The sequence below is a fragment of the Phalacrocorax aristotelis genome, chromosome 1 (genome assembly GCF_949628215.1).
Source record: "Phalacrocorax aristotelis chromosome 1, bGulAri2.1, whole genome shotgun sequence".
Lineage (NCBI taxonomy): Eukaryota > Metazoa > Chordata > Aves > Suliformes > Phalacrocoracidae > Phalacrocorax > Phalacrocorax aristotelis.
In genome coordinates this window covers 105,883,092-105,909,745 of record NC_134276.1, presented here as the reverse complement: position 1 = coordinate 105,909,745, position 26,654 = coordinate 105,883,092, and the positions used below count along the sequence as shown (strand labels likewise).

Sequence of the window (26,654 nt, the reverse complement as noted above, 5' to 3'; positions counted from 1 at the left end):
AACTCTGTAATATATAATAATGCTAAAATATATAGCTTGTGCAGATGGTCTGTAACTGGTTCTCACTGGGCACTTGCAATTTGCTGGCACATAAGAATTAAGATGATTAATTTGCTTCTTTCACAATCTAACACTTCCTATTAGGAATCTGATCTTAGAGTTAGTTAGACAGAATGACACAACTGTGTTTCCAAACCAAGAAACTAGGAAAATAAAATCAATCATTCAACAGCAAGCATGAAGTGGGAGCTGTTGTTGGGGTGCCTGTGCTCCCATGATTTTGGGCTGCTTCAGCACTCATGGACACTGACTTCATTAACCTGATTTAAGATGACGGGAAGATAACATTTTTATGAATTAAATTACACGTATATTTACTGCATCAAGAAAATTTTCAATACTAAAGCACAATGACATTTCTGTAAGTGGGCAATGTTTCACTAAGCCAGTGCCTCCCCATCTGAATGGAAACTATGCATTCAGAAAGTCAGGCTCTTCTGAGCTAACCTGCTCTCAGATCACATTTGCAAGGTGAACAACTGCAAGATTTTTTCAGACTTCTGTTATCCATCCAATAAAAGAATGACATCTTAAATTTGGCACATGAGCTAATGTATTAATTCCTTAAAGTATAATGGCAAAAGCAACTACCAGGCAATACAAAAGGGAAAGGCGGAGAGAAGCCATCCTTCTTCATAAGACAGTAAAATCAGACTTTTTTAAAATTTTAGTACCACCACATGCTTTATCTGTCTTGTCTCAAATATGAGTGATCCAGCTTTTCTTTTCACTTACACTGAAGACACAGTAGAGCAGGAAATCAACTCAAATAGATGTTTATCAACAAATCTGTAACTATGAGGTAATCCTGACCTATGATGCTTTTTAAAATCAAACGTATCCAGTATACTTATTTTAAATAATATACACACTCCTATACATTCAATGTTTTCACACAACTGTACCCCCTCTACCAGAAGAAACAATGCCCTCCGACACAGAATTTCTCGGTCTGCTGTCTCCATGACACCAGAAAATGACGTGTGAAATGACTGGAGGGTTAGACGAAAATCCTCATCAAATCCACACGTTTCCATGTATCCAATCAAACAAGAAAAAACAGAAGAGAATACAACCAACCATTGGACAGTTATTCAAAGTTAAGTGCATTTTTTCCTTAATTCTAGCATAAAAATGCATTGCGCACAAGGTCACCTGTAGACTTCTCCAGAGGGATCTTTAAAGAAAGCTGTGAAATGGACACGGTACCAGCCTCCACCTGCTGCCACTGTGAACCCAGAGTGGTCTCTTGGTCATAAACCTCCTGTGGAACCTGCGGTGGGGGATGATAACTTGCTATTTAAAAAGAAGTGTCTATGAAAAAATACTTGAGGCTAGAGTAACAGGAAGGATACAGAATAGATATTTCAAGAAGGATCTACCAATGCAGGACAGAGTACTCTAGCCATCAGCTCCTGAAGAACATCAAAGCAACACCTTTAAACATCCCACTAAAGGATCAATTAATTAGAATGAAAGGCTTAAATAGCTGATGCCCAGAAAATTTTAAAAATACTTTGTTTACAATCTATGAGCCCATAATTATTATCAAAAGTTCCTGGTTTTTAGTTCTAACATTTAGACAATGAGACCAGATTTCCTTAAAGGTGTAAGTGAAACAGAACAGTGCTTTTCAAACCAGAGGAAAAATATTCTCTTAAGAAACTTCGTAAGTCCTTTCATTCTGATCAAATTTCTGAAAAGTACATGGAAAACAGATGCCCCATATTTTTCCCTAATGAAAAAGCCACCTTGATCCAAAGTCATGTGAAGTCATTTATCCTTTTCACAATATCTATAAAACCTGGAGGAAACTGGCTCTTATACTGAGTCATGTTCACAATATTTATGAGATTAAAAGAGGGCTTGTGCGCACAAAAATCGGGATTCATATCCTTTCTGAAGAATATTAGTGCCCATGACAAGACACAATAGACCATTTAGCTACAAAAGATGGGGAGGATATAGTATGCTACTAATGAAAGCCTTTGAGAACATCAACGTCAGTGAAGTGCATTTATATCTATTTTAATCATCTACTATTCTCTGCCTAATTTTCTATGACAGTTAAATAATCTGGACAGAAAATAAGAGATGCTTAGAAGAGGAAAATGTCAGATCTGTTTCCAGGATTTTTTTTCCTTCTCTTCTAAGCTGCAGCAAAGGACATATTTTACTAGCAGACAGAGAGTCTCCAATCTGGAGAAGTAACCAAAGTTCTTCAGCTCTTCCAAGCTTCTGAATGGCATGCAGAATTTACAAAGCCTTAGCAACATGGGACTGTCATTCCGGCTGGCAACTACCTTGGCCTATTAACATATAACACACTAAGGGAGGTCAGTTAGTTATAGTTAGTTCAACAAGAAGTGTGAAGTCCTGCTCCTGGAGAATAACAATCCCATGCATCACTATGTGCTGGGGACTGACCAGCTGGAAAGCAGCTTGGCAGAAAAGAACCTGGGAGTCCTGGTGGACGCCAAGTTCAACATGAGCCATAAATGTGCCCTTGTTGCAAAGAAGGCAAATGGTATCCTGGGCTTCGTTAGACAAAGCATTGCCAGCAAGTTGAGGGATGTGATCCTTCCCCTCTACTCATCACTGGTGAGGCTGCACCCAGAGTGCTGTGTCCAGTTCTGGGCTCCCCAGTACAAGAGAGACATTGACTTACTGGACAGAGTCCAACAAAGGGCCACAAAGATGATGAAGGGACTGGAGCGTCTCTCCTATGAGGAAAGGCTAAGAAAGCTGGGACTGTTCAGCCTGGAGAAGAGAAGGCTTGACGGGGTATCTCATCAATGTGTATAAATACCTAAATGGAGGCTGCAAAGAGGATCGAGCCATGTTCTTTTCAGTGGTGTCCCGTGACAGGAGCAGAGGCAATGAGCACAAAGTGAAACACAGGAGGTTCCCTCTGAACATCAGGAAACGCTCTTTTACTGTGAGGGTGACCAAGCACTGGCACAGGTTGCCCAGAGAGGTTGTGGAGACTCCGTCCTTAGAGATGTTCAAAAGCTGTCTGGACATTGGCCTGGGCAACTGGCTCTAGGTGGCCCTGCTTGGGCAGGGGGCTTGACCACATGACCTCCAGAGGTCCCTTCCAACCTCAGCCATTCTGTGATTCTCTGGCATTGGTTGATTCCCCACATAAACAGAATACATCACCTTGTTCCAATAAGCACCTTGATGGTATTTATTGAACTATTTATGGCATTTACGTCATTATAAAAATATTTTATAGAAGTAACAAAATGGCAAAACTGGTAGCTTAGTAAAGACCATAAGCTTGTGATGATTAAAAAAAAACCACCTGGAAAAAAAAAGCTGAAGTGTGTTTGTATGTGTATATATATACACACACACTTCATGTATATACACTTGGGTGGAAGAGTTCTTAATTGCTCATCAGGCAATTCAACACTTAAGGATTGGCAAAGATGACATTCCCTTGTGTCCAAAATTGAAGACGCTCCCTCTCAAGTACCAGCCAAGTAAGTGCCTGGGGCAATTCAGAAAGGACAATTCCACTGACTTCTAGAATGGCAGAAAGTATAAAACTTAGCAGGAATTGTCCAACCTTCCTCAGCTACAGATTTTTATAACTACTGCAGCTGCACATTGGATCTGTGGCTGTTTATTTTATCCTGGGTAAAAAGTTCAACTCCATTTGACACCTTTATAAAGAGGAAAGGAAAGTATGGATAACCAAAACCAAAGAGGAACTGCTTTTCTTCAGAAAGAACATCTCTAGCTTCCCAGTCATCATCATACTCCTCTGCAACTCCATCTACTGCTAGAAAGCGCCTGTTCCCAAAAGTAGTCAGAGCCCATGCTTACACTAGAAAGTCGTGAAGCGGAACAACACAATAAATAGGGACAACTGAGACATTTGTTACCAAAATGTACTCCTATGTGAGCTAAAATGCTACTGTAGGTAGACCCAGGAGGATTTACATTGACTGGATTAAGCAGGTTTGTCAACCTGTGCAAAACTCAACTGGCCAGAGGATGAGCACCATGAATGACAATTCCTCATCTTTCTCTATACCAGTTGATTGAACTTGGTCTGTCCCAGTGTGCTTATTCATTTACCCATGCTTCAACAGCCCTGTTTTTCTTTGCCAGAAGAAAAAAAAAGGCATTATAACCACTCTGATACATGACATCAATTGCATCAAGCAGCTGCTACCAGTGCTTTCGCCTCTAGTCTAAGAGGCCGACTAGAACTGCTTCCCATGCAGTAGACTAGAACTGCCACCTCCATGACCAACAAGCGATTTCAAGAATTTTCTAGTGTAACGTACTGAAATTGAGTCATAGAGCAATTACTGTTCTTTCCCGATATGAATTATATGGTTCTGCACGATCCCATTCCAATACCCTTGATAATCTTACAACATCCTTTTAACAAGCTAATGACACATTTAATGTATATCAACTTCCCTTTATTATTGTTACCTCAATATGGCAACCCAACTTCAAATAAAGGTGCAGAAATCCTAAGCATCACTTCATGATTTTAAATACGTTTTGAAAGTAGTGTTGTTCTCTTCAGCTAAATCTTAAGACAGAAAGTATAAGGAAGAGTTACAGAAAAACAAGACACTGCGAAGTCCCACTGCAGTCTGAAAGACATTATTGATTACATACTCAAAAAATAACATTTTAATGGAGAGGATGTAGAAAACAATCACAAAAGAAATGGCACCAAACAGGACAGACACAGCATTTGCCTTTGCAAAGCCCCCAAGGGTGTGTTTTGGTTTTGCAATATCAATTCCCAAACCACAACAATTGTTGTACGGTATTGTCAGCCAGCAGCAAGCAGCAAATGCCCTCAAAACTTCTTAAGAAGGTAGAGAATGAATGGAGAAAAGCATCCTAATCCTACTCAGCGAAAGAAATGCAGCAAGGCTGCGGATTGACTACAGGTCAAAATCAGCAGCTAGAAACACGAAATCAACAATTAGTTGTATAAATGCTGAAAGACCAGAACCAGCTGAGGCAGCAGTAACTTTGCCCTCCACAAGTAGTCCAGACAACATGCACTGATTCAGCCTGACAGGTATAGGGACCTAATGGTTAAAGAGAAAGGGTTAAAAGAAAGCAAGCCTTCAGACATCTTTAGTCTGTAGCTTGTCCTATATTTACAGCTGTCAAGCTTTCTCTAAAAATACTTTAGAAGTCTTCACAGGAAGCTGTGAGGCAAAACTCTCTTGCTCAAATTTTGTCATGCTAAGCTGGAGCACACAAATACTTGAAATAGCACACGACTCAGAGGACACTATGCATTTAAACAGAAGCAGTGATCTGGGGTCTGTTTGTGCTTGTCCTCTCTCCCAGCTACAGAATGTGAGTGTGGCATCCAGAACATGCTGCAGAAGAATGGGATAGGCACAGTGGAACAGAATAATACAATAACAATAGCTTGATTTTATTTGTCAAGGGACAGATGAAATCATATTCTCTTACTTATTGCTATAACCAAATGTTTCAGAGCTTAGTTACGATACTGCTGTGGTAGGTGGTGCTGAATATTTCATCAGTGGTGGGCTAGAAAACATGGAGCTGAGGACATCAGTTTGGAAACAGAGCAGCAAAGACAGAATTAAAAATTCAGCTCACCGCCTTCCCATTGGACTAATGCACATAGCTCTGACGTAGCTTCTGATTCAGAAGCTGTGCCTGCTGTACCACTCCCAGCAATAAATTGCCTTTTACATACATGGATAAGCAGTCTAATCAAATAAGGATTTAAAGCAGGATGTGCTTAAAGGAACTGCTGATTTCTCTTAAAGCCTGCCATTGCTCTTTCTGAGCTTCAGTACATATTAAATAATATATGAGATTTATCAGAGGTAAAAGGTGAGTACAAATACCAAGGTAGCAAAATAATCTGCTCACCTAGTGTGCAAACAAATACCTCTTCTCAGATTTTTTTGTGGCACATTCCTGTTATGGGGCATACTCCTGCCTGTGAGCAACACCACTTAACACCAAGAACTACATCAGCCACCAAGAGTAACCTGGTTTGTAGCACATTTGCATCGCTGCCTCTTGAGAAATCATTTGCAGCCAGAATGCCAAACGGTCTCCTACACACATGACCTGCTTATGCTTTCCAAGCTTTGTCATAACAGCCATGGTCAGACAGACCTCTTTCTGCGACTCTTACGCTTCTTCCCCTGCCCCAACAGGAATGAAAGACAGCCAGCAGCACTCTTCCTTACACATCTGAAATTTGCTGCTATAATATGTGCCTGTCACCCTAATGGGGCATTTGCACATTACGTGTTGGTCAAATGCTTAGCAAAAAAATCCTCACTTCATGTAAGTGCTGCTTTCTACCCTTCAGAGTGCTGCTTGTCTTCCTGTGTATCTATAGACTCAAACCAAGGCATCTTCTGTTTAAGCCAACAGGCATCAACTGGTCATGAACACCTGTAGGTAAGGACTACAACTCTTTCAAATTTTACCCTGAATTCCTCCCATCATCTCTGCTGGAGTTCTGAAAATAACCAGATGTTTTAAACGGCTGCTTTTAGCATAGAAGCTGGATTTTGTATTTTGGATTCTGCACCTTAAAACGGCGGCTGTAAGCCTGCCTTTTGAGGTAGGAACTTCAAACATATCCTGTGTTTTAAAGGAACTTCAAATGTCCAACTGCTGGATTGTAATTCATCTGATCACCAAGCATTAATTAAAAAATCTTCAGATTGTTGAAGAAAATATTCTCTATGCAGCTGCTATGCCCCAGGAATAGCTCTAGATTCTGTTTCATATAATTCAAGTTCACTGCTCAGCATAAAAACTTCAAAAATAACAGACAGAAATTACAAGTGTGCACCTTATCTTCAGGCAAATATATTTTCCAATGACAGAACACCACCTATTTCTCATGGATGAATCTTTGGTAGCAGACTGTCAGGAAGACATAAGGGAAATTTTAATGTATTTGCATTTACTTTCTAAAAAAATAATTAAATGCCAAGACCTGAGATTCAAATTTGTCAACAGCTAATAACGGAGAAACTGCAAAATAGAGCATAATATTTCTAGCAATGAGAAAATCTAGTAAAAACCAGCATGCTATATTAGAGGAATTAAACCCATGGTACAAATTCACAGGAAACTAGATCTCATTTATTTTACTGCTCACAGAACTACCTGTGCAATTTAGCGAAAAACTACCGTTGTCAGAGCTGTCTCTTCTAAAGCAAAGATTATTTATTCCTCAAGGTGAAAACTGTTCATGAAGAGTTCTGCAGGAAAGCGTGGAACTACAAACTGTAAGTATAATGAACAAAAAAACCTGAACTAAAACATTAGCCATTTAACTTGCATCCCAGCCTAGAAGAACTATTTTCAACTATGCTTCCTTACACGTAATTTAGTATTCAGACACCCTGTGTGTGTGAGATGTTCTTACCTAGGTTATTTTTCAACTTTTCCACTGATTCAGACTTTCTAGGTCAATGGTTCTAACAAAAGGTATTTAATGAAACATTTGTCTTTTTAATGAGAGTTGTAATATTTCTTGAGAATGTTACAAAGTACAATTTTATTAGTGTTTTACTTCTCCACACATTCTGCAGCTGTAATATATTTCCTCTTCCATGGGTTAAGGAAGAGTACAGAGACTAAGAAATTCAGTAATTTCAGAACAGAATTTGAAACAGACGGATCAGTGCTCAAAGCTAGAAGAATGCTGTTTCCTTTAACAGATGGGAAGGACCTCAACAAACTTTCATTAAAACTAATATGTAAAACCAAGAATACAGCCAAAGTTACCAACAAGGAGAATGCTGATACTGAAAGAGAACAGGCTTTCTTCTCAGTACTGAAAACTTTTATCTAGTACAGCCCAGATCTGATAGTGCTTTGTGTAATATTTGCTGCCTGGTAACTCCCAGTATGAAAACTTACTTTTCATTGCTTTGAACTTTCCAATGCTTTGAAGAATTTTTAGTATATCCAAACCCACAAAAAGAAAGATCGAGGTAGGGGAAAAGCACTCAAGACTGTGATAGGCCTGCTCTTTGAGATATCTTAGCTTCTCTTATCTTATTAGGAAATAATATCCTACTAATTTTAGGCTCTTTTTTCGCCTAAAAATAAGTATTACATTTGAGATTAGGAGTCAGGTTTTTGTAAACCACTTAGCAATTAATACACGTGTGCTCCCATGTCACCTCAAAGCCTCTGAAATTCCCATTCCATTTTGGTATTTAGCAGGGAGAAGAAAATTTAGAAGAATGTGCTCACCAACAAGCATTAACATTACCAATAATAGAAGAAAACGAAGCTTCAAGCAAAAAACCCAAGGGAACGATAGTGGTGCAGAAAGAAAACAAAATGAGCATCTCAAAGACCTAACAGTATCGGCATCTCCTTTGCTACAGAAATGATATGCTTTCAAGTGATCAATAAGTTGTGTTCACCCCCCCCGCCCGAACAACTCTCTGCAACTACAGACTGAGACTGTTGATTGTGCCTTATAATCATGGAGCATAGAAACACACGGTGAAGGACACTTACTAGTTCAGCTTCCTCTTTGTTTCCTCCCAACCTCTTCCCCAACTTCCTGATCTCATCCTCAGCCCTCTCAAGCCACCTCACAAGTAGAAGCACATCTCCTTCCTAACCTGTGCTTTGGGCAAATGAATCCACCACTTCTCCCTGTCCATCCCCCTTCCTATGTCCTAAATGCATCCTAATCCTTACTACAATGGCACACCTCTCTCCCTTGTGTTCTAAAGAAATCAATAATTTTTTTCAGTCAGCTGAAGCTGGTTATTTGTGAAACTAATCCATTAACTGCCATTTGGCAGAGCATTGCATCTTGTGAAAAAAGCTGTTCCAAAGACAACATCCATCCCATCTCCAGCCTTTGCGTTCCTCCATGTATTATTTTTCTTAAAGAAGCACATTAGCAACATGATGTCCAGAGCTGTGGCTACGTCTGAAAATAATATATGCTAAGTAAAGATGCCTTGCTGCAAGAGCAGCACACAGCAGAGTCCAAGTGCTGTGATGGAGATACCTCTGTTGCAGTGATGCCACCGCCAAGAGCAGGAACTGAACGGGAGGCAATACCATTCTCCCTCACAGCTGTCTGCTATAAAGCATTCAAGGAAGAGTCAAACATGAGACTGTTACTTCCTGACTGGTCCACAGCCCAGCCTGTGCGCTGGAAAAAATGGGAGGAGAGGAGACACCCATTTGACCAACTAAACAAGAGATGTTTAAACAAGCATGACCAGTAAGATACTGCCAAGCTGCACGTAGCAGCTTCCATTTGATACTTACACTGTTCTCAGATGCTTGAGCCTGCAACTAATTTTTTAGCTGGGGGAATCCCAAAAGGCCTGCATCAGATAATATAAATACTTACCACATAAATTAAATATCCAAACCCAGGAAGGATTTGCTAAATCTCATGGCCAATAGCTGCTTCCATATAGCATGGAGGCTCTAAATGTAAATGAACCTATTTCAGGGAAAACACAACAATAGGATGATGCCATTGCATGCGTTATATACAATTTGTCTTCCAAGTATTCATTATAATTTATGATTTAAGAACATTGGCAAGTTTACTCTCCTATTTTTCAGCTGGGACAGTGTAACTATAGGAGAAGTAAGATCCTGTATTTTCGCTTTTGCTGGTAGTTTCTCATCACAGAAATATTTCCCGTTTTCTAGTTTGCATACCAACTTCATCCTGGATCTCCTCTGCCACAGCAGGCACATTGTAGAGGAAGGAGAGAGACTGGTTCATGCGTTCATATATCACACGTAGATGTGTCATAACCTATGGAAAAAAAGAGTATTTTAAGGAGGGGACTAGTAGTGGTAATTTGACATTATGACAAATTTTATAGGTTATAGACAGCAAGACAGTTTTCACTCGTGCTAGGGATAAGAATTCAGTATGCTTTATGTACTGAAACTGTCAAATCCGTTGCAAAATTCACCTCTCTCCTACAGCTACTACAAAAATATTGTTCTAGGCGCTCTTCCATAGCAACTACCTGAAATCCCATGGGAATGCAGCAATCAAGGTAGGGGTTTACAGTTGCTGTGGGACAAAGCAAGCAGCTATTGTGGCAGAAAGCCAGAGCCTCATTTACCCTTCAACGACATTTACATTTGCCCATACATGTAAGTTTCCACATAACACACAAACTAAGTGAGGCACAATGATTGCTGCATCAAAATGTTTCAGCTGTTTTTTTCTTCTTTATCCTAATATTGCAAAAAGAAACAGCTCTCTGAAAAAAAATCCAGTTTTCTTGGTAAACATTTGCAAACATTTTCAGCTGAAAACATAAATATGTCCACCCAGAAGCATTACTGCATTGCCTCATGTGACTCCAACTCTGTTGCCTCAGGTTTCTGCCCACTACTACAGGTTGAGTCACGACATCACATGATATATGCTCCCTCAGGGTCCTCTCCACAAGTATTCACCCCTCTTAAGTAGAGAGGGAAATTGAGGTGCATCTTAGAAGACTGACAGGGCAATTAGACCTAGAGGAAAATGGCTCGCAGAGAGCAATTTCGATGAAAAAAACATTACATTTTCTTCAAACTGAAATGTAGCATTTATACTTTTGAAGAAAATATTGTTTTCCATTTTCCACTGAAAACAATTTCAGTAGGCTGGATCCTCCAGCCTACATTCCCGCAACCTTCTGATCCATTCAAGAAGCAAAGATACTGTAGAAACACTGTTTCCTATGATGATACTGAGCAATACACTACACTTCTTCTATCTAAATGTCAGTTTCTTCACCTGTGCTGCCACACAATGTGTAGTCTGCAAAATTTCACTCTTTTTTGCTATTGAATAATCCAGTGTTTTAGGAACTAAAACTCATGTTAGATGCAAGAGGACATGTTTTAATGTTTAATACAAGGCAAAGACAACTGTCACCGCAGAAGACTGTTAGAAGCGTGCATTTCAAGGCAGCATGACCTCAATGCACAAGTCTAGCTGGAATAGATGTTTGAGAAGTCTAATATGCCAACTGTGTCATTCAGGGAGGTATATTGTTTTGATTTAGCTTTTAGAGATGACAGTCAGTTCAAAAACTGTGGCTGGAACAGCATTTCCCATTGCATCCTGCAGAAGGAACAGCAGCTGATTCTGCTCATTACACCACACTTCTTTTACAGCTTGTTCATTGTGCCTACAATTTTAATTGCTGTTTTGAAAGCCACTACATCTTAACCTTTTTTTTTTTTTTTTTTGCTTTCTCACCCTCCATGATTTACCAAGGCAACATATAAGCTGATCCAAAACATAAATGTTGAGGACTGCAGTAACATTCAGCAGTTAAAATGCCATGAAGTACAGCGCCTATTTTAAAAGAACATGTTAAACTCCAGTGCGCAGTAGTAATGGCATTTATAGACACTACACGCACCTCTGCAATGACTATAGGAAGGTTGGTTGTGGTCAGATGGCTACACCACTTCTGGTTCTGCCACTTCAGCTGAGGGAAGCATAATCATGTGTGGTTGCTAAATCCGTTAGTGACGATTTCCCACAGGTGGCATTTACCAAAGCACTAATAAAGGCTCTGGGCATTAATGCTCTGGAGGGCTGCTCGGGAAATGCCCATAACTGACTCACTGACTGGACAGACAGAAAACCTGCTTTTCAGTTCTTCTCAGAAGACAAATTATACCCACTCTACTCCTATCTACAAAGCAATAACTTTGTCTTAATCTTCTGCTGGAAAGCAGATTAGTTCTTATTGCATGTAAAGCTGTCCATAGAAAGGGGTCAAGTATTTTTTTTTAAAAATAGGTTGACAGAAACTTCACAATGGTTATGAACAAACACGACCTCATTAACCCTCAGTGGAATTTACCTGAGATCTGATCTGGGCAGCTTTCTTTGGGTCTACCATGCGGACATGTTCAAAGTGTTTGAGAGTATGTTGCCTGTCCTTCTGCTCAGCACGCACGTACTTCTTCAGCATGTTGAATACGTGACGAGGCTACAGGGAAGAAATAAGGGGGGGGGGGGGAAATCAGTTTAGTTTAGGACAATACATGTTTTTGTTCCTTTCACTGGGGACATATCCCAAACCAAAAGCCAGTGCCTGTAGCTACCTTCTGAAGGCAGGCCTGAATACTATAAGGAACATCCACTCACTCAACCCATTTGGCAAGATGCACCGTTGAATAGTAGTTGTAGGTACTATATATGGTTCCCAGGGAGGGCATTTGTATTTCATCTCTGACCATAACAGAAAGTTTGGCTATTGCATTTCCTTGTCTAACTGCTATACTGTTGCCCCAACAAGACAGCAAGTGTCACCTTAACATGCTAGTTAATGGACACCCTACATCAATTTCTTTTGGGCTTTGCTTCCATTCTCTCCATCAGACTCTATTTTATCTCTCCCCTAACTCAGGAAGCCCCCATGATCCAAGCTCCCGGTTTTGCAACCTTTACCACCACCAGATAAATCCCACCCAGAAGATCCCCTGAAACCTGGACTCCATTGGAAGCATTTCAAAGATTCCCCATATACGCTCTACTACACTCAATACTCAACCAGTATCAACATCTGTCAACTACAGTTAAACTTTTGCAACAAAATTGATTACAACTGGGAAGTTTTACCAACAGTAAACTGAATGCACACGTTCAGATTCAAATCAGAAGGTAACCTGCTCAACAGCTGCACAGATGACTACGTGAAAGCAGTACTCTATCTAAGCCAAGTAGTAATTATCAGACTTGACTGCAAAACTTAAAAAAAGGGCGACCTACTTGCTTCTTCTGAAGGCACTCAGCCTGGGTGCCAGATTTTGTAAAAATCTTAGCCTATGCATGTATTGCAGGTGATTTAAATTAGTAAAAACTATTAAATATACACCTTAAGGCATATAACTGAATACGAACAAAGGAAAGGTCTGTAGCTGAAGGGGACACGAAAATATACACAGACTGATTGGTAGAACAGTGAAGACTAAGAAATGCATATTTTTATGTACTTTCCTACTCTGTACAACAATACAGTGCCAAAACAGGGAAGTGTTCTCTAGCATTCAGCTAAGACATTAATTTTTAATTCAGTGTTTATGATGGATTCTGAAAATCCACCCCCCTTCCCAACTCTGCTTGTGCTGTTGCGCTTGTGCACCCTATCTGAAGCTGCCAAGCAGTGAAAAGCATGAAGCTGAGGCAGGCAAGAAGAAAGGGAAAGGTGACCTTAGTGTGCAGTCGATTAAAGAATGAGCAGAAGTCGTGAACAGCTCGTCTGGGCACTGGCAGAGATACCGGGAAGAGGGTGGGGAAGTGACAAAATAAGCTCAGAGGCTCCATGCACAGCTTTCCGAAGCAGGAAGAACCGTGGGCGAAGTTGAAGCTTTACGAAGACTTAGATTCACAGACAAATATAGAGCCTGAACTAATTCAACATTTACACAAAAGATGAATACTAAGCTACAGAGCTCAAAGATTTAACAATCTCTTCAGCTTAAGAGAAGCAACAGATTAAAAAATGTCCTTAGACAGTAAAACAAAGGTTATTTGAAGAAGATTTGTTGGATAGAAATAGAGAGATGTGAAGCCACTCCCTGCCAAAGGATTAAATGTAGTGGCTCCATGACTGAAAATTCATTCACGAGGAAAATAACCCCAAGTCCCAAAAGCCAAGCACCCTGGGATCAAGTTGCAAGCAACCGCGGACAAATGTTGGAAAGTAAGTAATCCTCACAACATTATAGTAATGGCAAAACAAACTGAAATGCCAGCTGTAAACCTTTGTAGGAACAAAGGCTAGAAGACCAGAAAGCTTAACAAGAAAATTTTGAAGACAGAAAGCATTGTTACCTTTCCTGACACTTCAGCTTTCCTTGCCCCCAAGACACATCAAGGTAGCAGGTCTGGGCACATTGCAGAGAAAAGGATTAATTTCTATTTCTTCAAGAGTTATCCTAATTTAATTGTCATGTCTAACACCAGAAGGATCTACTTTTTGTATTCCCTCAGTATGTTTGTATTCACTGCAATATGCCAATGACACTTTTCCAGTAAGAGTTGCAAGCAGATTTGTTTAATAGGATAACAATCCTGAAAGAACCCATCTAACAGGTAGTAGTCACTTAGGTAAACCGGACCAACTTTAGTACCTTTTATAGCATTGCAAAATGCCCCTAACTTTTCACTGTAAAGGAGAAATGGATACACATACCTCTTGCATGTCTGCCAAGAAATCTTCCTGTGATGGCAGCAGAAAACCATAACTCAAGTATAGGACATGCAGAAAGAATATTAAATTTAAGATGTTTCCTTACAGGGGCAGCGACTTTGCTTTTTCTCAAGCAAAAAAACCCACTAGAAAAGCATTGTATGTAGGTAGACATAACTGCCCAAAGCCCCAGTAGCACTGGATCAGGTCAGACCTCCAACCTTCCCAACAACTTTGCGATGCTACTGCCTCACAGCTTCAGGGCCATGGCTGAAGGCTTAGAACTGCCAGAGCTGGTGGTGGGCAATGGGCAGCTCTCCCCTGGACTTTGCATACCTGAGTGTAGCAGTTACCATAAATGAGGACCAAGTTTTACACGTGAATGTAACTTTGAAAGTAAAAAATTAATTGATCATTTTCTCCTCAATGCCCAGAACTGTAGACCTACTGCTTGCACAGTTTTAACAAATTTCCATATTAGCAAAAGTACCTCTCACCCCAAGTCCCACCTCCGTAGTATATTACACACATTTTTCTTTAAATGCCATTATGGAGTGAAATGGTTCTGCTTGAAAATTCCACCCACACAAGCACTTCTTGCAGAGATACTTTCAGCAGCATTCGCCCCCAAATCTAGTACATCAAGCAGTGACATGAACTCCTGTGACGGTAGGGCGGAGGGGCCACAATGAACAGTCAAGCACAGAGGTGAGGGAAGGCTCCACAGGCTGGGGAGATGCAGTCAGACCCTGTCTCTGAAGCTATTATATCCACAGCCATCTATTACTTCAACCGTAGGCATGAACCTTCAGATTAAATGATAAATGAAAGTGGTGCTGTTATCAGCTAAATTAAGTTTCTGAGGCCTGAGCTCTGACACTGTCTATGGCAGGAGAACAAACGGCTGACACATGCCAGGACCAGCCCGGCACCTCTCGCTCTTCATAAATAATGTACCAACCACCAAACTTCATTTAAAAATTCTGGATTTAGCACTTGAAATTCTGCTGCATGTTTTGCTAAGGAAAGCTCAATGTATTCACATCTGTAGTCATCTGCTAAAAAACGTCTCACAGAATAACTAACTTCTATCAGCCACCAGGGGCTACCTAAGCCTCATGAACTAATTCCACTATTTTCAGTTGTCTGTACTTGTTTTGTTGGCTGTTTTTTTCAGCCTTCCTCTGAAAGTGACCAGGATGAAAGTGACTCCTAACACGTCATCCTATGTTTTTAGTCACCCTGGTCGACGCTGCTGGTGACTGTCGTATATCCAGTGACAAGAATGGCCAGTAACTTCCTAAGCATCAGGATCCAGCACCAAATTCAGAATGTGTATTATTTCACGAGTCCTCAGTCTCGTGGCACACACTCACTATTTAGGCAGATGCAGAAAAAAAAGAATGCATCAAACGAGGTGCACGGCAGGCAATGCCGGGTGAAGCAGTATGAATGCTGCTGTTACACGCTGCTTTTGACTATTTCAAGTGCGCTCTGTCATGCTGTTTGCTCCCATGAAAGTCATTCCGAAGCTCCCCCTTTCCAGCAGATTCAAACACCTACTTTTTATGTAGAACTGAGCACCGATCAGTCGTAGCCCTTTCACAAAATATTGTGACAGGCCAACAGATGTATTCATGTCTGTGGGTATTTTAGTTATTAGTTTAAAATCCTATTAATGCTGGAGAATGTTGTCAAAGTATTATTTCATATATAGTTTTTGTGAGCATGTTGGGACTCGCATGTATTCAATTGGTACAGAGTAGACAGATTCACAAACTACGTACGTGGTCTATGTAGACTATCTAGGCTTTCCATCCAAACTGTAGGGAATATGCCTACTCTCTTATTTGGAAGAGTTCTTTCTGTGAATATAAATATGCACCAGGGCAGAGTTAAGGACCTGCACTGCAATGCCCTGGTTTTAAAACTTAACTTCGTGGTTAACAGGTTTCCAACTGTACAAGACACAGGCTCAAATGAAGTAGAAACTGCTGATGGCTCCACTGACTCTGTAATCCAGTGCCTTTATTTCAGGTGGCATCAGCATCAAGATAAGGTCACTCCCATAAAGGAAACATATATGAGATCTAGTAAATGTTTCTATTAAATGAAATACATACACATAAATACAAATATGACTACATATGTATGCAGATGCCTCTCCCATGATCCTAGTCTACTATTTCAGATTTTAAGGGAGAGAGATAAAACAGTGCGATTTCATTGGAAAATGGAAATATCAAATGTAGTTTGGATTGCTACAAATGTAACTTACACTCTCCCCATGGAAATCCAAAATACTTACTTACTACAGAGAAATAACACAAAAATCATATTAAAGCACTTCTGTGTGTTTAAAATACAACTTCCTGCCTCGGTGCCATGGAACTTCCATGGGAAATCCTGGGCTGGCTTGTCATTTTGATCAAAATTCTTTCTAAATCAGAGCAGAAAGTTTCACAATGCTGTATTGTGCTATTTAATCTTGCCTTTAGAGAAAAATCAATCACCAGCCCTTTCTGACTACTGCTCTTGAAATGTGCAAAAATTGCTTCTTCTTATTCACTTATTAGGAATACCTTGTACACCATATCAGGTATATATTTTACCTGCTATTTTATTAACTTGTGGGTCATGTTTGACACAGGCACAACAGTTCATTTTAGGAACATTCAAGAAAGGCTCGCTAGGATGGATGCAAGACTTTTCACTCATGAGTGAAACACAACCAAACCCCCATCCAGCTACCTTTCCTGTGGAGTTAAAGATGCCTTCTCATAACTTCTGCTAGTTTATAACAAAACATGTTACCCCACACATCACAAATACATGGTTATAATGGTACTCAAAGCTTCCCTTTGCCTGACCTCCTTAAGGACTTTTCCCAGGGCAGAATAAAATGAAAACTGTATTTGATTCAATCTCATTATTTACTTTCAGGATTTGAACTTACTCAACTTTGACAAACTAAGACAAATTTTGTTTCTGCTCACTCTTTTAAAACTTTGCATTTTAGATATAACGAACCTGCCATGGTTCTCAGAACTTAATACCCATCTGGAATTGCGTATTCTGTCTTTAGTTGTCTTGTATAAAACCCTACCGGCAAGCCCAGGTGTATGACTACACCATATGCTCAAGCCCACAGACTGGGGGAAAAACAAGACAGTCTGGTTTTATTCACATGAAAGCCTCAGAAGCTGCTGGAAAGTGGAGTTAGGTGACCACATTTCTCGAAGTCTATGCCACCCTTTGCACAAAATCCTACCAAATTAAGTGTACGCGAGAAATTCCACAGCTGTAAGTTTATGGGTTTAGTGGAGCGGAGCTGAAGGGTGGAGTACGAGAGCTGGACTGCTCTTTCCCACTGCACAGGAGGATTTTTATCACCAGATCAGCAGTGACGCTTTGGCCTGCCTCCAACTGCATATTTCCACAGCAGCCTCGTTGGACTCAGGAAAGGCTTCAAGCTTCCTGAATGCAGAGGCACTGAGTAAGGGCCCCTCTGCAGATCCCTCTTCCACATCCAAATAGTGAAACTCGACTAGTTTCAGCCCGCACTGTGTTCTCTGTATGAACAGACACTGCTCCCACAGACAAAAGGTACCAGAGCAAATTCTGAGGGCAACAGGAAAAAAAAACATGGCAATAAAATAATTCAAATGGATTAAGGTACATGCTAGGGTTGATCCTAACAATCCTGCTCTGTCTGGCAATAATTTACATTTCAGTAAAGTAGTACCAAATTAGAAAAGAAGCATTTTAAACTGATTTTAATCATTATATGCTCACTTTACTCTATGTGCAAAGTAATGAGGTTAATATAAATAAGTAAGTAGGTAGGTTAAAACCTTTCAAAGTTTTCCTGTATGTTTCCTTGCTCTGAAACCCCTTTATTTCACCACTAGGAGCTGGATTTCTTTTCTGCTTCTCTTTGCCCCCTGCTACTGGCTTCCCACAGAGAATGTGCATCGCTTACCAACAAAGATTAAACAGGGAGACATAAATCCAGCAAAATTTGACATGCAAGTGAAAGAGGAAATATAAACAAATTATAGAATCAACCTGCTCACAGCGAATGATGGATTTGAATTCCCCTATTTAACTTGCAAAATGAAGGGGAAAATTTCCAACTGTTTTAAAAACTAGAGGCATATTGGTTCCAGCTGCCACTAATCCTCCTTTTCTGTAGTAAGGCCATCAAGCAGGATGAAACAATGCAGTATTTTGACACTGGATACTGAACAGCTGCACCCCATTTTCAAAGGCAACAAAGCACAGCTAAGCTGCATCAGGAATCAGGGATGAGGATCAAATTTTAAATTTCTGGGCAGCCTTCACAACAGTGCTTCTGAGAACAGAACAACAGTACAAATATTTGATTGTGCTCAAATTTGTTTTCTATTAGACCTTGAAGCTATGCAATTTCATCTCTATATGCTCCCTGTCTCCCTTGCTGCCCAGAATGGTTCCCTGAAGCACTCCTTTGACACTGCCATTGGGCAATCTTTTGCATAACACCTGAAAAAACCTGCAGTTAAAATTTTTGGTCTCGTACAGAAGCTATTCATAAAGGATTCCCAGAATTCTGTAGTTTTACGTGGAACGGTACTGAAACCCACTGATTTTATAAGCATGTATAAGAACGTAATGACTACGCTACTGGCCTGGACCATAGGTTCCCATAGTCCCATATCTTGCTATCCTACAAGTAAAGCCTCCTCCAAAGGAGCAAGTAAATGGCGATACTTCTCTTCACATAGTCTTCCAGCTTCCCCTGTCTATAGTTCAAGGATTTTCCTAGTCAGAGGAAGTTTCTCTTCATCCCTCCTGAAGAGGCTACCCCGTGAACACAAGCACCACATAATCTGCTAACATATAGAAAACAGCAGATCCCAGCGGATCAGGATTTCGTCACTCATGGAGAACCATGTACCACATCCATGATCAGTCTGCTGACACCAGGAGTGCCAAACTCACTGTGTTCCTGTGATAACTGATCTTCAGGCAAAGACTGGTCATGGATTTCTAGACATCCAAAAGCAAAATGAAATCCTGCTGCTTCAAGTGGTCTGCCAGAAGTCCAAAAAATCTTGGGAAACGTTCAAAAGCAAGTACAAGGCAATATGTCCAAGGGATTAAACAGCACATGGAAAATACTTTTTGCACACACATACATCTATATACATTATCTATACACGTCAGACTCGCAGTAACCCTCCTAGCCATGTGCAGAAGATATGCACTTCATTAAAAAAGCCTAACTTAATTTTTCAATTTAAACCCCATTTCTGCCTTATAACTTCAGAGAAAGAGACTCCACCACTTTAAATATTCAGAATCTACTTTTGTAGTAAACATACTAATAGCAAACCACATAATTTGAAGCAGGCTGTGGAAGGGGATCCTTAAAAATTTTGGAGAATTCCAGAAAAACCTCCCTTTTGTAAGATTACTTAAGAAGTCACCGGTAAGGTTATGACTTACTCTCCCAAAGACAACATAATTGCATCAAAAGTACTTTTAGTTAGGTAGGGAACTGTCAGAGAGAAATATAGCGAGGGTATTGGAGCTGAATTTTCCCTTAATGCCATTTTCTCTTTGGCTAGGCAGCCAAAGTTTGGATTCACAGTGTATTCAAGACTTCTGTCTCCATATCCTGCAAAGCAGTTAGTGGACTGGATTCATTCATTAGGCCATTCAGCTATCATCAATCACTCCTCTGGTTTCACCCTCTGGCCCACAATAAAACCAGACGAATCCTCCTGCTGAATTCAAGGTCAGTTTTTTCCATGTGCTTTGGCACACATCTTACCAGCTATTCAGAGGTACATGCCTGAACTGTCAGTAACCACAGAGCACAACACCAAAAAATGCTGAGGCAAGGACAGTACCATCAAAAAGACTGACAAAGGAACTGTTTTAAGACATTATTCTTTAAACTTCCCCCCCGTTAGTTTTGAGATGAATCCTAGTTTGGTAGCACCTTCAGCTGACGTTACCTTCATGCTTGCTGCCTGCTCCTTTCAGAATGACCAGCTTTTGTAGGGACACAATATAGGATGCACCTCAGCCTTTTAAGACTACCTTCAATACTTACTTCTGCTGGAGTCATATATCAAACAGTGTTCTTTGACACAGCCTTTCAGGCCTGATGCTCTCCCACTGACACAGTAAGCATATTATTAATTTAAATGTCCTGGGAGCTCACTACAAGCAACCCAAGCATAAAATGCGGGTTCTTCTGGTCCCAAAACCAGTGTTAACATTTTTGCCCCTTAGTGTCCTGCAGCTGAAGTTTACTTTTTTTTTTTCCTGCAGTGGAGATGTCACCTGCATTTCACAAACATGAAAAGTCAAACTCCCTTGCGCTAGGAATGCAGTTGCAAATTTTGGCAGCTCTAGAGACCGTTCTGCTGTTATGTGTGGTCCCCATCTTCACCTTCGACAACCTCAGATACCTGCAGACCAAGCTGATCCACACACAACTTGAAATCAAATCATTTTCCTGGGATACTTTTCAGACAGTATTACATTTGCATGAGGCTCAACTTTACAGCAACAGCTGACTGGCTTGAGCCAAACGTGAAATCGTATCTTAGGTGAACTACTGAAAACCACACCGCAAGACAGCAAACATGACCTGCAGCCAGTCTATACACTCACCTCATCTCACTCTCAGTTCTGAGCCACGGACTCCAGTTTCCTCAAGTAAGCTGCATTCCAGCTTGTAATTTGCTAATCTGTCTGCTAATGAGACCCTCACGTCCAAGCCCTTCACCACCCTCAAACAGTCAGAGGTTACAATATGCTTCTTTCAGACCAAACAACATCCTCTACTAATTTAATACAGAGTAACTTCATTTTCACAAATTACTATGTTGCAAAATACAGATTAGCTCGTCATACTACCACTCTGAAGTCTTCCCATGACTTTTTTACCTAAGTACATTTTTCTTTTACTTGGCACGCAGTAAAAATAAAGAGATTTTTGCACCATAGGGTGGAGAAAAAAGTTTGATGATGATAAAGAACTAAGACAATGATTGCTTTTCCATGCTCACTGAATATGCAGGTTTCTCTGCAGAAGGAAATTCATTTAAAACATATAATTTTACCAGGTTACTCATATTGATGTAATTCCCTTTAAGGCCAAATTGAGGATCCAATCGCTATATCTTACACTGCTGACCCAAAGGTCTCTTAGTAACATAATGTTTTTTCCATCCAGGAAGTGTTCAAGAGGCGAGAGGTATATAAAACATTTGACTATCTTCCCACAGTGTTCGTGCAGGTTCTCTTCTTCTGGAAATCACAGACCAGTTATTTTGGTATTGAGTACAAACGTCATAGATATGGAGTCATTAAAACTTCCATTCAATCTACATTCTGAAGTGTTTTGCACCCACCAATAGCAATCACATCCAACACAGACAACTTTGAATTGCTAGTGTGCTATCTTCATGCCATCCGACAATCCTTACAAGATCCTCCATCAAACATTTCAACAGTTCAACAAACATAACAGAAAATCACAACTACCCTCATCCTTAAGCTCCATCCTGATGTGACGGAGTAGCCTACTGTGCATCACTTGGAGGGATGCTTCATCATCCTTCTGCAGGACCTGTGAATGGCTACAATTTCTGACAACCAAATCACTCCCATGTTATGTGCTTAAGTATCTTTCTGTACGTATGTATCTATCTATAGGTATGTACCGGGGTCTGTGTGTGCCTGTGCCTACATTTATGTACAAAGAAAGTCTAAACCTTTAACTTTCAAACTAGCTGACTGCTGTAGTAGCTCTTGCTACACACACTCCCTGCTCCATTGCTGGACTGTACCTGGGCACGCCTTCTTTTCCCCCAGGATGACTACAGTGATGTGATTTTGACACAGCTGACAGAGCTTGTGGTATTGCACTTACCCTGGGCGGGACAGTCTGCAGGGCTGTGATATAGTTCTCCAGAGCGATGCGGCGACGGTCATTCAGCATGGCTTCCACCCGTGCCATGTGAGTCTCCACCAGCTGTTGTCTTTCATTCGCTGCTTCTTGTTCCAGTGATTCCACTTTCTCCTGGAAATGCTGAAAAAAAAAAACCCCATCACAAGAGGAACAGTGAGGACAACAGAAGCGACTGGCGTACGTGAACACCTCCATCTGCAAATCACCGAAATCTTTACCCGTGTCAGTCTAGCCTGGCTGCCAGGAGCTCTACGCTGAATGCTCCTATTACTGATTTCAGTGCAAACTGCTGATGCCCTGCACTCCTGAACACTTTGCCATGTTTTATTAATCTAACCAAATATTCCTGACACGTTCAGCACAACCACCAGTGAACCCTTCATTTGCCCCCTGAGACAGTGGTTCAGCGCTAGAGAATTGTGTCTAGAAAAGGGTGGAGTTTGGCCAAGTATACACTCCCTGCCATCACGAGGGCTTTCAATGTGTCGGCATGACTTCATGAGCAAATCTACGCTGCGAGAAAAAAACAAAATTCCAACCTGAACAGAGTCAGTATAATTTCTTATAAACTGGCCACCAGGAAGAAAAATTGAGCTTAAACTTCTTTCAATAAAGGAAAAGATTGACTGGGTAAAATGCACAGAGAGCAAAGCTGTGGAATCTAATGTGCGATGCAATCTGGTTTTGAACGGTACCTTTTTATAGTTTTGCATTGAAATCATCCTACCAGTACTGAATAATACCTGAAATAGCCACAGTGGGATTCAAGGAGTGTCTGGCTTGTCAGAATTTTTGAATTATAGTATAATTTTGGATAAAATAATTTTTGGCTGAGAGTTTCTTTCAGATAAAACTGATGGCAGTTCCTTCCTTAAATCACATCTTCCATCTGTGCTTTGATCTTAGGTCCTGCAGATTATATTAGTTTATCATGGCCTAAATTTTGAAAGGGGCCAGTGGGAACTGAGTTTTCAGTTCTTACTGAGGCAAATCTAAATTCAGGTGAAATTCTACCCCTCCACACAGTCATGAGCAATGTTCTGCACTGCAGTTCCAGGGACAGTCTGCAACGTACAGAGACACCCAGCAGCCACGAACAGCTGGAAACAAAAATAACCACAGCAAGAGCAGAGAATAACGTTAAATCCCCATAGAAGTTTTAAAATTATATAACACACAGCAGTCCCTGTATTTTAACTGCTGCCCCAGCGGGTAAGGTCCTTTACCTGGATAACAGCTTTCTTGTCGGCCTTTGGCAAGTTCTTTGCTTGGCGTTCTGCCTCTTCCCACTCTCTCATGACCTAATGAACAAAACAAGGAGCATGACTTTCGTATTTTCCTCTCTTATCTCAGGGCTTAGCAACAGCCAAACACTGCAGCTCCAACAGTCATCTTTTCCTGTTCTTCTCCTTTTATATCTATTAAAAAAGCGGTTACATAATTTAACAAAGGTAGGATCCTGTTATTACATTAAACAAAGATGGTACTTCAGTGTCTGAACATTGTGCAAAGCTCTCATAACTCCACTGTGAAGCAACACAGCTGTTAACCAGCACTCATACGGGGGACGTGGAGGTCTCTATAGGTGAACACATCAACCCCCTTTCACCTCAGAGAAAGGAAACTGCTTCCATCTACTGCGTGTCCTTGGCCAAGACGAGTGAATTCAACTCATTCTAATTGACACTCTTTTTAGTATTCACAAGAATTTTTAGATTTATTTGGACTACATCGCTGGCCTTTGAGTAAACAGATAAAGAACTAAAGAATCATAGAATCATTTAGGTTGGAAAAGACCTTTAAGATCATTGAGTCCAACCATAAATGTAGCACTGCCAAGTCCTCCACTAAACCATGTCCCTGAGCGCCACATCTACACAGCTTTTGAATACCTCCAGGGGTGGTGACTCAACCATTTCCCTGGGAAGCCTGTTCCAAAGCTTGACAAACCTTTCAGTGAAGTAATATGTCCTAATATCCAATCTAAACCTCCTCTGGTGCAGCTTGAAGCCATCTCCTCTTGTCCTATTGCTCACCGACACCCACCTCACTACAACCTCCTTTCAGGTAGTTGTAGAGAGCAATAAGGTCTCCCCCTCAGCCTCCTCTTCTCCAGGCTAAACAACCCCAGTTCCCTCAACCTCATAAGACTTGTGCTCTAGATGCTTTACCAGCTTTGTTGCCTTCAATGACCTTCTTGTACTGAGGGGCCCAAAACTGAACACAATATTCAAGGTGCAGCCTCACCAGTGCCGAGTACAGGGGCAGGGTCACCTCCCTGCTCCTGCTGGCCACGCTATTGCTGATACAAGCCAGGATGCTGTTGGCCTTGTGCTAGTCTGTCCAGAAATAGTCGTCCAACGCTTCAAGAACTGAATATATTTATATCTCAAGAACAACACTGACAGAAAAATGACATAAGAGAACTTTCAGTACCACTCCTTTCAGCAAGGTGAGAGGCCACCTCCTCCTGTGTAACACAGGGCAGTATTTCAATAGCCAGGGAATGAGTTACTCTTAATTTGCTGCCCTTGACATCTGAAACCTTCTCATGGTCTGTCTTAGGGAGTTTACTCATTTCACACCTAGACAGCAATCTCCTCAGATAACACATTTTATGCAAGAACAATTGCTCTCACCAAATGCAGTGCACATAAATAAGAGACTTGCTTATTTACAGGATTAGCACAATGACAGAAGACAGAAGAAACCTAGAAGCAATTACTCAAAATGTGCATTTCCTTTCCTTCCTTTCTTATGAAAAACCACACTTTCATACCATTTAATAGAAATAGCCAAACATACCTTTTCTAAAGGGGATTTTAGAAAAGCTTGGAGTCCACATGCATGACTGAAATTTTACCAATACCAACACCAAAGGCAGGACAAATTGGACCTGCTGCGTCACATCTGCAAGTTGAGCCTCCACCACTCAGATCCTGTCTCAGGCTTTCCAGTTTTCCCACATGCAGGACATTGTTAATCAGGCTCCTTGATGGACAGACTGGAAAGCATTGGTGGTGCCTCAGGGTATCTGGTTGAGCCTGTGCCCTTAAAAAAAAGCCCAACCAAACAAACCTGGGCTCAGAGGAGACTTTTACAAATCCCGGTCCTTGAAATGTGATCCCTTCACAATCCTATATAGGGTTGTAGACCTCAACAATTAACCAGCATGCAGACACCTGCACTCAAGGCTGACTCAACATACGGGATTTTGTTGTCAAGTTTTCACCTTCCTTTTGACCCAAAGCCTTGGAATGTATGTCAAGACAGCAGTAAATCAGTCACAGTAAAAACAGATCGACTCACTGTCAGTGAAACTATTTATCTCTAGGAGATTCTGGGCTCAATAATAGCCCAAGAGAGTAGAGATGTATATTTTGGGAAGCTAATTGGATGCTGAAAACTTTAAAGGAGGAAATTGTTTTCTGGGCTTCAGCAGGGGCATGGTTAGACAGCAGTTGTAAGCACAACGACCTGAAGTCAAGTACTTAGAAATCACAGTCTTGACTTCACTCTGCTCTTTTACTGGGCACTGTAAGCTGAAACTTAAGTCCCAAGAACTGTACTACAATTTACAGAAACCGGCAGCCTAAAAGTACCTTTTCAATTTACATTACCTTCTCATCAGACAAATATGCATTCATGTGCAAACTGCAGCCAAGCTCTAGGGGGGTAGGAAACCAAAATTTACAAGGAGACACGAAAATTCATTTGCTAGGGATACTTTCCCAGTACTTTGGCACAGGAGATTTTACACTTCTCTGACAAAGCAGGACTAGAGGAGACAAACCGACACCACAATTCAGAGCACCGTGATGTGTTCTGGAAAAAACTTATTAATGCTTAGGGGGCTGCTGTGTCTTAACTGCACGTTAGGTATTCATCTCCTAATTGTATGCTTTGGCCATAGGACTGTGGTGGCTGAGAAAACTGAATTCATGTATACAGGCAGCACCTTTCTAGAGACCTGAACACCACTGGTGCCAGGATGTGAACATTACAGAAGACCCAGAAATTATGGCATTAATTCAAGTCATAAACTACAATGATGTGCTCAAGCTTGAGCATTGGCCGAGGTTAGTTTCTTTATGATTTCTCCTTTTATGTCTTCAAATCACATCTCTGACATCTGCTTAATACTCTTTTTCACTCTGAATGATCAGTTGATGGGTTTTCAGAACAACTGTTCCCTTGCCATCTTTATCCCCCAAACTAACCCTCTGCTAATCCATAGGATGAAAACAAGTATTGTGGGTAATGTGATAAGGAGACCTTTGGCTAGAGTAGGTCTCTCTGCCTGTTTTATTTCTCTAAACCTTTTAAGGCATGGAAGGCAGGATGATAAATTGACAGCCTACACAGCTAGTTGGGAGGCATGTAAATTACAGGCTTCAGAGTTCAGCTCT

The 26,654-nt window shown here is 40.9% G+C and overlaps 1 protein-coding gene across 4 annotated transcripts in view; it reads right to left on the bottom strand.

The window, feature by feature from the left end:
* Window positions 1-26,654, bottom strand: part of APP (amyloid beta precursor protein) — a 225,120-nt gene that overhangs the window by 39,448 nt on the left and 159,018 nt on the right. For all 4 annotated transcript variants that reach the window (XM_075101477.1, XM_075101486.1, XM_075101493.1 and 1 more), the window contains 4 exons: window positions 23,472-23,546; window positions 22,207-22,365; window positions 11,940-12,068; window positions 9,772-9,871 (listed from right to left, as the gene is read on the bottom strand). In XM_075101477.1, the coding sequence (XP_074957578.1) occupies window positions 9,772-9,871; window positions 11,940-12,068; window positions 22,207-22,365; window positions 23,472-23,546 (463 nt within the window). The remainder of the gene's footprint in view (window positions 1-9,771; window positions 9,872-11,939; window positions 12,069-22,206; window positions 22,366-23,471; window positions 23,547-26,654) is intronic.